This window comes from Saccostrea cucullata, unplaced genomic scaffold, assembly GCF_032062105.1.
Source record: "Saccostrea cucullata isolate Sc308-1 unplaced genomic scaffold, CSIRO_AGI_Scuc_v1 ctg1903, whole genome shotgun sequence".
In the NCBI taxonomy this organism is placed as follows: Eukaryota; Metazoa; Mollusca; class Bivalvia; order Ostreida; family Ostreidae; genus Saccostrea; species Saccostrea cuccullata.
The window spans coordinates 25040-38058 of NW_026937526.1; the positions used below are offsets into that span (position 1 = coordinate 25040).

Below are 13019 nucleotides of genomic sequence, written 5' to 3' on the forward strand. Positions count from 1 at the left end.
ATTTAATTTGCTACATGTATATCCGTAATTCGTTATATCCGTATAACGAATTCATATAACCATTAAAGCGAATTCGCAATATGCATGTTTTCCTTCAAGAGTCACTACCAAATATGTTAGGGAAGTAAATATTACAAAACATAATTTATTATTTTTAATAACTAATGTATCATTATGAATTGAATTTTATATATAAATGCTAAAAGGAAATAAAGTCAGTTCAATTTATCAATTTTTTAAATAATCTTTGAAAGTTTGTTAAAAACGATGTGAATTTCATTATATTTAACCTCAATGGTACTCAAAATCAGTTTGCTATATCCGTAAATTCGTTATATCAGAGTTCGTTATAACCGTAAAATTTTCTCAAAGATTTGTTAAGAATTTTACCGGGGACCCAGAAAAACTTCGCTATATCCGTGTTCGTACTAAACGAGTTTTACTGTATGTAGTAATACCGATATTCCATAATTGTCTGCATGTATGGTGTACATCTGCCTTTTGATTCGATACTTAATAGCATGGAACAAGTACAATCAATATTGATACAGACAGGCTACTGACACATAAACGTATGGAACAGAGATTTTAGCAATCTCTTTAGTATCTATTTAAAGTGGTCATCATAATGATTATGTTATCAAAAGAGATGAAAAATAAAAGAATGACCACCACAGTGATTTTTTGCCGCGAAAGTTCACTTAATATTACATTGCATATGCATTTTAGTTTTCAATTCTAGTGTGTCAATAAAATAGATAATTGGATTAAAAAGTTTAAGAATCTGTAAACAATAACCCATTCTTACTTTTGTAAATCAACTAGTTATTAATCGTTTAAATTCTTCATATTAATAAGACCTTAAAACATGATCATTTGCAAATTCTAAGATAAATACACTGTATTTCAAGATACTGGTACATGTAAAATGCAGAAAACTAGAATTTTCCCTGACTTGATAGTGAAATTTCCGTAATTTGTTTATAAACATAGTGAATTGAACATCAAAAAGCATAAATCATTTTTCACACTTATTGTGTCGCCTGTGGAGCAGCACTGATGGATCACTTTATACGGCGTCTGTCTCTCTGTCCGATCGAAAGTTTGTCCGTGTGTCACACCCTGCGCCTCAAGAAATGTAAGAGATGATTATGGACTTGTTGCACATTTATTGCTTGGCACTATTGTATTTGTCAATTGCTATGGATATTGAACTTGTGACCCTTGACCTTTGACTTACTTTACTAAAAAGTAAAGATACATGTTATTGACATAGAAGGGGTTATTCTATGCTTATAAGCATGATGCACTGATTGTGATAAAACATTATAAAAAATACTAGCGTCAAAATTCACTTGCTTGATTTTGACCTTTGACCTAGTTTACAAAGAATATCCCAAGACAATTTGATTTAACTTGAGACTATTGAAATGTGAGTGGCGGGTGCTGATAATTAACATTAATCAAAAGTATTTGATGAATCTCAAATACAACTGAAGAACAAATTATTTTAGGTTGAATTAGGACTATCTGTTATGAAATGCATATCTAGGTGCACAGTAGTCAGCTAGAAAAGTCAAGTTAAAAATTAGTCAATTTCTATAATTCATACATGTTTATGGACTCATAATACTTTTCTTTGAATTGTATGATATTCAGTTACCACACAAAATTATATTGACAGTGTAAATGTTATGAAAATACATCGGATGCTCATTCATCCATGATACCTGATCAAACCTCTGAGGTTTAAAATGTGCAAGTTTTTTTTGTATTGTGTAATGGATTTTTGTTCTGGAATACTGTTCGTCATCTTCATATGTTTCATAGACAAACACAATCACTTATTTAAAACGAAAACTAGAGGTACTGTGCAATGAGCTCACTAAATGATACCCCGCCTCCCAAATGAATAAAATGGCAGTGTCCATTTGTTTTGCTCTGTAAAATCCAAAATGTATGTCACATCAAAAAGTAAAATAGGAGGTGCACAATGGAAATATGTAATAAATTAAGATTCTGTGAAAGATTCATTGAATTTCCTTTAGTGGTATGAAAGTATTTGTGGATAAGAGATGGGTACCCCTAAGCGTGACAGACAGACGGACGGAAGGACGTACAGACGGACGGACGGAAATATCGATTACTATATACCCTCCCGCTTTTCAAACGGGGGGTATAATAAAAGTGTTTTGGTACCGGTTACGATAACCTACTGGTAGAGCGTTCGCTTCGTGATCTGGAGGTCCGGGTTCGATCGATCATCGATCGCGGCGCCGCGTCAAACCTAAGACGTAAACATAGGTATATAGTGACTGTTCCTTCGCCAAGCGCTCGGCACTAGAAGTGAAAGTAACGGATCTTTCTGAATGACCTTAAAAACGTAGGTTCCGTAACACGATATAACATTCACTGCTAAATGGCCCCAAGTGCCGAGTATAGGTCTAAATGTGAAGTCCTTCACCGACAAACGGTGTCGTCTCCATATGAGTGAAAGATTCTCGAGTAAAACGTTAAACAAAATACAATCAATCAACCAATCTCATAATGGCTCTCTCTGTTGTGACCATGGGCTGTGACATGTCAGACTATATAATTCACCACGTGATTTCGTACCTAAGGTAACTTCATGACTTGTAAGGTACAGTAGCATTCTTCACTAACTAGGATATTGTCCTCGAACACGTTGAAATATTAATCATCAATTTAAAATTCTCTTTACTTACATGGACGTATTCATATTGTTTATAACATTTTCAACCTTTATTAATATGGTATGCGTACCATACAGAATGAATAGGGAAGCGGGAAAGGGTGATTTCCAATATATCAGAGATATTATCTAGTTTAACTTTAGATAATTCTTTACAACGTCAGCTCCACCTCTGATGCATACCCTGGGATATATATATTTAATTTTCAATCAAGGGCAGGAAAGTTGAAATTCTTTGTAATTGGAGATCAGTAAGGACGAAAAATAACATAGAATTAGTTTATTGTATCACAGTCTGAATTTATTGATAACATTTAAATTTGGTGACAAAGTGTGACAGTTCTTAGTTATGACAGAAAGAAAGCGAGCGAGTGTAAGAAAAAGCAGCTTTTCCTTTTTTAAAACCACGAGCGCATGTTTGTCTATATATTTCCATTTAACACAACATTGATTATGCAAATATACAGCTATCATAAAGGAAAACAATCGACAAAAATGCGCTGACTAAGCATAATGTCAGTAAAAAAGTGGGCGTCCTCATTATCATACGGAGATTGAAGAAATGCATACTTTTATTCATTTTTATTAAATAAATTTATAGATTAGATGTTCATTTCTGTAATTGAAAGAAAAATGTCTGTTTTAAAAGTTTATATTTACCTTCTGAAGATAAGCCGGTTTCTGTTTCAAAGATGGAATCAAAATCGAAAGTCAATGAGTCTCTGATTCCACAATCTTCGTCTTCATGTGCATTTTGTAGAACAGTGTATCGATGACCTGAAAACACAATATCAGGAAAACATTAATTCCATTTTATTTTGAGTGGTTTTGGTTTTCTACCAACGAGTTTATTTACATTTTCCATCAAAAGCCTCCGCTCCGATCTTGATGTTATTGTTAAAATGGCATTGTTATCCCTATTTTAAAAGACATTACTTTGTACTTACTTATACCAATCTGCTGCATAACAGCACAAAAACCGATAGAGATCTTAAAACACTAAAGATAATACATAATGATAAGAAATAAAACATCTACAATAGTATCTAGTTATCGTTTTCTTTCATTAAATTTCTGTAAACCCATGTCGATTTTGGTGTGTTAAAAGAAGCAAATTTTTATTTTTTACATTATAATAGGGGATGTAGGAAACGAACGTATGTTTCAAATTAATTCGTTTTATATTTATACATGCATGAACATTGAATAAATACCTTGACAAGGTAAATGGCAAAAGCAATTAATTGCATGTGAAATCATTTGCATTACCTAACATTTCTTCACTGATTGTAGCCTGATCAAAGTTTTCAGTGTAATCAGCTGCAGAAGTTCGTGGAGAGGAAATATTCTCATAAACTATATCACTAGGAGTGATACCTGAAAAAAAGTTGTTATGCTATTTGTAAGTGTCTTTTTACATACATAATGATCAATTTTTGGAGGAATAAGAAAATTATTCTGTATAAGGATTAAAACTAACGCTCTATGGATAGCGTAAAGATAATAACGGTTGATTTCTTAGGGTTTAGACCGCGTACTTATGTACATAAATATTATACTCATGTAATTGATACTTTATCAGCTTTTTAGTTGACATTGCATGTTATTCACTCGGTCCTATATCTGTGAAACAGGGGCAAGCTGTTGGTTTTCCCAGAGTCCGTCCATTCGTCTTTCTAGCTGTTTGTCTGTCTGTGTAGGTGTTTGTCTGTTAAGCTGTCCGCCCTGCCGGTTGTCTGTCTATCAGTCTGTCTGTCTGATAAACTGTCTGATTTTTAAAATGCTTACTCCTCCATGGCACCTGATCCCACCTCTAATGTATCGGAGGTCCGTGTTTGCTCTGCTCCCACTCTGTATTGTTTTATGGAGTTCGATATTGAATACTGTTCGTTATCTTCATTTCCTTCATTGGTTTCCCACACACTTTATTTTCTAAATCCTTGTAGATACTGTAAATCATTACTTTGGAGGAGTCAGAATTTCGTGGTTTTGAGAAAATTTGTCGTTTTACGGGGATTTGAAGAATAGTCAAGTAGTAATATATGTCAAAAACTGACAATTTCGTGGCGGACACAATTTCATGAGTTTCTTCATACCTTGAACACCTCGAGAATTACCCCCCTCCCTGCGGAAACAAGTGATTTCACAGAATTAAGCAGATTTTCGGTTTGTACGTGTATCTTGATGAGTTACAGTTCAAGTTTGGATTTTGTTCTACTCCATAATTCTAATGGGACTTTGGCCACTTTATCTTTAAAGGGTTTTATGTAATTTGTTTTATAAACAGTTGCAAATATTAAGCTGTTTTTAAACTAATCATGCTGAAAATACGTGTTTGGTAATTATGTTCTTTTCCAGCGATGTGATCTTCTTTTACTTCAGTCGACTCCAGGTCATTTGATGAAGCTTCATTCAATTTTTCTAAAATAAAACATCAGTGTAGACAGATAAAGGATCTGTAACATATTGACTGACTTATGCTAATGTATGTATTAATAAAGACATTGAGTAATAAAACATCTCTCACCGTTCTCTTTGAATAGACCAAAATGTTCTTCATATGCTTTTGTCTTTAAAATAGTTCCTATTTCGAAACCTTCTTTCTGTCTAAATTTTATGCCATATTTTATCATCTTTTCATTTTCTTTCGATTCTAGATTTGATATTACATTCAAATGCTCTTGTATAATTTTCCAGCTTTCTAAGAGACATCTTTCACTTCCTAAAGAAAAGAGTTGATCTATGAGGTGAATAACGTTAGAAGCTTTGATAAGCTGTGTTTCTGTGTCCTTAATGGTGCAATCAAAGGTTTGTCTAAACTCTAAAGAATGATTTTGAAAATCTGTTTCAAGCTCTTTCTTTCTTGTTTTTAGGGTGTTATTTAAGGCTTCATATCTTTTGGTCATTTTCTCCATCGCTATACTGGCACTTGTATGAAACATTGTTTCCGCAGTTCTGTTTTCAGTTTGTTGTCTTTCTAACTTTTCCTTTTGGTGTAAGAGCTTTACGCGAATTTCTTTTATTTCAGATTTCATTTCTTCCACTGTTGTAAAGGAATGGGATTTGTCATGAATCTTTTTGCATTGTAGGCACAATAGACTATCACTATCACAAGTTGTACACAGAATAAACAGTGTTTGTCCTTTATGTCTCTCACATTTACAATTGTTCTCATCTATCAATTGGGAATTTTCCAAAATATTTATCGGACTTACATCATGATCTTGATGAAAGTGAGCATGGGCATTTGTACAACCATTACACATTCTTTTATCACAACGAGGGCAATAATGTGTAGGAATCCCTTTGCCTTCACAATGATAAGCAGATTTACAGAAATCATGATGTGATAAAAAATTGGGCCCACTACCTTCTGAAAACAAATCTATAAGCTGTCGAAGAATAAGGCTCTGTTTAAGGAATTTAGACCCCGATTTGCAAAAAACAAAAAGAGTTTTGCACATTGGACATCTGGCTGAATTCCCCGTATGGCTTACATTGAAATGTGTTTCTATACAGTCTTTACAAAAGACATGTCCACAACTTAAATGTTTGGGGTCTTGTAAAATCCCTTTACATATTGAACATGATAATATATCATTTCTGATTTTTTCAACAAAACAGCTTGGATCCATGTTTCCTTACACTCAACTGAAAGAAAAAAAAAAGAGGCTATATAAGAAATAAAATTAGGGGATCAACTGGAGTTTATTTGGGCCGATTAGGACTTTATTGTGTGAAAATTACAAAAGAGAAACTCTTACTTTCATAACACATTTAACTTACATGAACTTCAGTATAAGTGCTACGTTAGGGGAAAATCTACCGTCCAGGTATTTTTAGGGACCGTCTCAAAATACAGCTGCATTTACTATATACATGTAATTATATGGTAAAGTGCTGTTTTTTGCACTTTACGGCAAATTATGCAAATACTACAAGAACTTTTGCTCAAACTATAATTTATGATATGGAATAGTTTATTGTATATTATATTTATTAATCACAAATCAGTGAGTGTGAAAATTAGCGACATCAATCAACCAAACTTGTAAGAGATTTATTAGGACCCGACACTCCAAACCACACTATAAGTAGATAGGTTTTTTGCATAGAGCAGATTAATATCTGATTTGAATTATGCAAGTAGTTGTAGAGTGTTTCGGCTATTAAGAAGCCTCATCAGGGGTCACGGACATAAATCATGGTGTTTGTTTTAGGTGAGACCGGATTATCTCGTCACCTATATTCTTGTGTTTGCTGTAAGCAATGATTGGTTGAGAATTAAATAAAGTTTTGCATTCTGGATTTCTAAGAATGGTGTTCCAATATTTTAGAATTCGTTTTTTCAGTCCTTTAACGCAAGGGTTAAATTTAGTAACCAGTACTGTAGGGTTACGTAATGACTGTTCTTTAGTCTTTTTGATGATGAGTTTTGATCGGTTTGTGTTGACCGTTTCCTTGATAATAGGATCAATTTCCGAAGTAAAGTAGCCTCGCTTTGATAAGTGCGTCTTGAAGTCATTAAGTGTTGCATGTAATATTTCAGGGTCAGTGGTGTTTCTTGCATGTCTAATGCATTCTCCTTTAATGAATCCTTTAAACACAGCTGGGCTATGAGCGCTCTCTCTGTGTAGATACTGAAAATTATTTGTTGGTTTGATAAACGACTTGATATCAAGTTTGATAAAATTTTGAAATTTCTGTCCTTTATAAATTGTAGTATCAAGGAAGTTGACAGCAGATGGAGAAATTTCAAATGTAAATCTGAGATGCTTGTGACAGTGATTGCCGATATTAAAGAATTCTTCTATCTCTGGTTGCGTTCCATTGAATATTATGAAACCGTCATCACGGTATCTGCCGTGGAGGCATGACGAAATTGTGCCATTATAAGCTTTGTGATTTGATACATTCTGATGTCACAGATCTCTGGACTGGGGACTGCCCCCATACTTGCTCCTATTATTTGTTTGTAATATTTTCCGTCGAATTCAAAGTAATTGTTTTCCAAGACGCATTTCAGTAAGAAGTTTAGATCCTCAGGGTCCGGATATGGAATGTCTAATTGCGTTTTATTGGCCTGTGTGTAAGCCTCATTTACTGATGAGAGAAGTTCGTTGAATTCCATGTTTGTGTACATGTTCGTCACATCATAAGTAATTAATAATGCGTTTGTTGGCAATGTGAGGCGTTCGATTTTGGTGATAAAGTCCGTAGTGTCTTTGATATAAGTTGATTGTTTTTGTACAATGGGTACAAAAAGTAATCGCAATATTGTCCTATTTTCCTCGTTGGCGTATCGCATTGCGAGATAATTGGTCTACCAGGTGGTAATTTCCTAATGCTGCACTGACCGTTTATTAGAGCATTGTAAATGTTTGCTGGTATTTTGTGGGTTTTCGGTAAGAGGTACAAATGCCCACATTTGAGTGAAGGTTTTTTGTCATTAAGAAATTTGTAAGTTTCTTTGTCCAGTGACCCATTTGAATGCATTGCGGCAAGTTTATTTTGAATGTTTTCATGCAGTTTGAGCATGTTGGGTTCAGATACTTGCATATAGTGTTTAGATTGCAGTTGGCTTTGTGCTTCTAAGACATACTGGTCTTTGCTCATGATGACAATTGTGTTGCTTTTATCTGCTTTTTTAATAACAATGTTGTTATTTTTAAGAGATAAAATAGCTTCTCTTTCAGCATTTGAGATGTTTGATCTCTTTTTTGCAATTTCCAAAGAGGAAAGTTCCAATTTTGTTTTATCTATATATTCCTCGAGTTCGCTGCATGTAAATGGCGGTTTGTAGCCAGATTTTGTTTTAAAGGGGTGAATGGCATTGTCGTCTCCGGTATCAAAGTGGAATTTGCATCTGAGTTTCCTTGCAAATTCTTCAAAATCTTTGAGCAGCAGGCTTTTAGCATTGTCGCTTTTAGGCGTTGGAATAAATTTTAAGCCTTTGCTTAGAACTGAGAGTTCATGTTGGGATAAGTTGTATCTTGATAGATTTAGAACAAACTTTCCCCCTGTGGCCGTAGTTTCCTTGCAGTGATCTTTAACTCCCCGTAAATAATTACGAGTGCGTTTAGCATTTTTGCATTGTTTACTCCGTCTATTTATTCGTCGAGCCATTCAAATAGAGGAGCAGTAGGTGGTAAATATATTGTATATAGCGAGGCGCTATAGATCAACAATGAGTATTTCGATGAGATTATGAATCCGTCTAATTATCAATAAGTGTTGATAGATTAGAGGATAAGAAGAGTATGTGGCTATAAGAAACCGATAGTCAGATTCCGATGATTCGTTATGGTCACGTGCAAGGGGCGGTGTTTGTTGAAGAGCTGGTCCAATGGGTGGCTAATGCACACCAATTTTATAGTAATTAAATCCTGTGGATCTTAAGCCGTCTGATATACATAGTGTCATAAAATGAGGCTAAAATAAAGATCCGTCTTAATATCATATGATGATAATAAGAGGATTAATATTGCACATGACTGTCCAAATCCTGAATGAATTCTTCCTGGTTTAAGCTGATCTGGTCCTTCAATATATCCTAGTATTCACAATCTGATATTCTCGTTGTTTTCTTGCATTGGTACAAAGTAATTGAATGAAGGGCACTATTGTATGTGTATACTTGAGCAAGCCGAAGTATTTGATTATAAGAGAAGCGTAAAAGAGATCTTTGATGTTCAATCCTTTACAAACATGTGCTGATTTGGTAAAGGAAGTGCTGGTAATAAAATGTCTTAGAAGACAATAGAAGCAAAGAGTGTGGCCGGATTGTTGGATGACCAAATAAACCACACAAGTCGATCGCTGTCCAAGGGAGGGCGATGCACGGGATGATGCCGGTGGGACATTGTCCCTAGTCAAAGTGTGAAAATTAGCGACATCAATCAACCAAACTTCTTGTAAGAGATTTATTAGGACCCGACACTCCAAACCACACTTTAAGTAGATATGTTTTTTGCATAGAGCAGATTAATATCTGATTTGAATTATGCAAGTAGTTGTAGAGTGTTTCGGCTATTAAGAAGCCTCATCAGGGGTCACGGACATAAATCATGGTGTTTGTTTTAGGTGAGACCGGATTATCTCGTCACCTATATTCTTGTGTTTGCTGTAAGCAATGATTGGTTGAGAATTAAATAAAGTTTTGCATTCTGGATTTCTAAGAATGGTGTTCCAATATTTTAGAATTCGTTTTTTCAGTCCTTTAACGCAAGGGTTAAATTTAGTAACCAGTACTGTAGGGTTACGTAATGACTGTTCTTTAGTCTTTTTGATGATGAGTTTTGATCGGTTTGTGTTGACCGTTTCCTTGATAATAGGATCAATTTCCGAAGTAGAGTAGCCTCGCTTTGATAAGTGCGTCTTGAAGTCATTAAGTGTTGCATGTAATATTTCAGGGTCAGTGGTGTTTCTTGCATGTCTAATGCATTCTCCTTTAATGAATCCTTTAAACACAGCTGGGCTATGAGCGCTCTCTCTGTGTAGATACTGAAAGTTATTTGTTGGTTTGATAAACGACTTGATATCAAGTTTGATAAAATTTTGAAATTTCTGTCCTTTATAAATTGTAGTATCAAGGAAGTTGACAGCAGATGGAGAAATTTCAAATGTAAATCTGAGATGCTTGTGACAGTGATTGCCGATATTAAAGAATTCTTCTATCTCTGGTTGCGTTCCATTGAATATTATGAAACCGTCATCACGGTATCTGCCGTGGAAGACAATTTTGCTGGCATGACGAAATTGTGCCATTATATGCTTTGTGATTTGATACATTCTGATGTCACAGATCTCTGGACTGGGGACTGCCCCCATACTTGCTCCTATTATTTGTTTGTAATATTTTCCGTCGAATTCAAAGTAATTGTTTTCCAAGACGCATTTCAGTAAGAAGTTTAGATCCTCAGGGTCCGGATATGGAATGTCTAATTGCGTTTTATTGGCCTGTGTGTAAGCCTCATTTACTGATGAGAGAAGTTCGTTGAATTCCATGTTTGTGTACATGCTCGTCACATCATAAGTAATTAATAATGCGTTTGTTGGCAATGTGAGGCCTTCGATTTTGGTGATAAAGTCCGTAGTGTCTTTGATATAAGTTGATTGTTTTTGTACAATGGGTACAAGAAAGTAATCGCAATATTGTCCTATTTTCCTCGTTGGCGTATCGCATTGCGAGATAATTGGTCTACCAGGTGGTAATTTCCTAATGCTGCACTGACCGTTTATTAGAGCATTGTAAATGTTTGCTGGTATTTTGTGGGTTTTCGGTAAAAGGTACAAATGCCCACATTTGAGTGAAGGTTTTTTGTCATTAAGAAATTTGTAAGTTTCTTTGTCCAGTGACCCATTTGAATGCATTGCGGCAAGTTTATTTTGAATGTTTTCATGCAGTTTGAGCATGTTGGGTTCAGATACTTGCATATAGTGTTTAGATTGCAGTTGGCTTTGTGCTTCTAAGACATACTGGTCTTTGTTCATGATGACAATTGTGTTGCCTTTATCTGCTTTTTTAATAACAATGTCGTTGTTATTTTTAAGAGATAAAATAGCTTCTTTTTCAGCATTTGAGATGTTAGATCTCTTTTTTGCAATTTCCAAAGAGGAAAGTTCCAATTTTGTTTTATCTATATATTCCTCGAGATCGCTGCATGTGAATGGCGGTTTGTAGCCAGATTTTGTGTTAAAGGGGTGAATGGCATTGATCGACTTGTGTGGTTTATTTGGTCATCCAACAATCCGGCCACACTCTTTGCTTCTATTGTCTTCTAAGACATTTTATTACCAGCACTTCCTTTACCAAATCAGCACATGTTTGTAAAGGATTGAACTGCTACTTCAAAGATCGTCTTTTACGCTTCTCTTATAATCAAATACTTCGGCTTGCTCAAGTATACACATACAATAGTGCCTTTCATTCAATTACTTTGTACCAATGCAAGAAAACCACGAGAATATCAGATTGTGAATACTAGGATATATTGAAGGACCAGATCAGCTTAAACCAGGAAGAATTCATTCAGGATTTGGACAGTCATGTGAAATATTAATCCTCTTATTATCATCATATGTTATTAAGACGGATCTTTATTTTAGCCTCATTTTATGACACTATGTATATCAGACGGCTTAAGATCCACAGGATTTAATTACTATAAAATTGGTGTGCATTAGTCACCCATTGGACCAGCTCTTAAACAAACACCGCCCCTTGCACGTGACCATAACGAGTCATCGGAATCTGACTATCGGTTTCTTATAGCCACATACTCTTCTTATCCTCTAATCTATCAACACTTATTGATAATTAGACGGATTCATTATCTCATCGAAATACTCATTGTTGATCTATAGGGCCTCGCTATATACAATATATTTACCACCTACTGCTCCTCTATTTGAATGGCTCGACGAATAAATAGACGGAGTAAGCAATGCAAAAATGCTAAACGCACTCGTAATTTTTTACGGGGAGTTAAAGCTCACTGCAAGGAAACTACGGCCACAGGGGGAAAGTTTGTTCTAAATCTATCAAGCTACAACTTATCCGAACATGAACTCTCAGTTCTAAGCAAAGGCTTAAAATTTATTCCAACGCCTAAAAGCGACAATGCTAAAAGCCTGCTGCTCAAAGATTTTGAAGAATTTGCCAGGAAACTCAGATGCAAATTCCACTTTGATACCGGAGACGACAATGCCATTCACCCCTTTAACACAAAATCTGGCTACAAACCGCCATTTACATGCAGCGAACTCGAGGAATATATAGATAAAACAAAATTGGAACTTTCCTCTTTGGAAATTGCAAAAAAGAGATCAAACATCTCAAATGCTGAAAGAGAAGCTATTTTATCTCTTAAAAATAACAACGACATTGTTATTAAAAAAGCAGATAAAAGCAACACAATTGTCATCATGAGCAAAGACCAGTATGTCTTAGAAGCACAAAGCCAACTGCAATCTAAACACTATATGCAAGTATCTGAACCCAACATGCTCAAACTGCATGAAAACATTCAAAATAAACTTGCCGCAATGCATTCAAATGGGTCACTGGACAAAGAAACTTACAAATTTCTTAATGACAAAAAACCTTCACTCAAATGTGGGCATTTGTACCTTTTACCGAAAACCCACAAAATACCAGCAAACATTTACAATGCTCTAATAAACGGTCAGTGCAGCATTAGGAAATTACCACCTGGTAGACCAATTATCTCGCAATGCGATACGCCAACGAGGAAAATAGGACAATATTGCGATTACTTTCTTGTACCCATTGTACAAAAACAAT

General features: G+C 35.0%; 1 protein-coding gene across 1 annotated transcript; it reads right to left on the reverse strand.

Moving 5' to 3' along the window:
• Nucleotides 1-1526: 1526 nt before the first annotated feature.
• Nucleotides 1527-6405, reverse strand: LOC134248335 (E3 ubiquitin-protein ligase TRIM56-like). The gene is made up of 5 exons (XM_062730741.1): nt 5241-6405; nt 5045-5134; nt 3983-4090; nt 3374-3490; nt 1527-1567 (listed from the first exon to the last, which is right to left on the reverse strand). The coding sequence occupies exons 1-5, from the start codon at nt 6346-6348 to the stop codon at nt 1527-1529; spliced, it is 1464 nt and encodes a 487-aa protein (XP_062586725.1). The 5' UTR covers nt 6349-6405.
• Between the last annotated feature and the right edge of the window lie 6614 nt (nt 6406-13019).

Excerpts from the sequence above, each read along its gene's own strand:
- LOC134248335 (XM_062730741.1), bottom strand. The coding sequence starts at position 6,348 with ATGGATCCAAGCTGTTTTGTTGAAAAAATCAGAAATGATATATTATCA. Across the intron at positions 4,091-5,044 it reads AGAACATAATTACCAAACAC|GTATCACTCCTAGTGATATA; the intron begins GTATTTTCAGCA and ends ACTTTTTTTCAG. Across the intron at positions 3,491-3,982 it reads AATCAGTGAAGAAATGTTAG|GTCATCGATACACTGTTCTA; the intron begins GTAATGCAAATG and ends TTGTGTTTTCAG.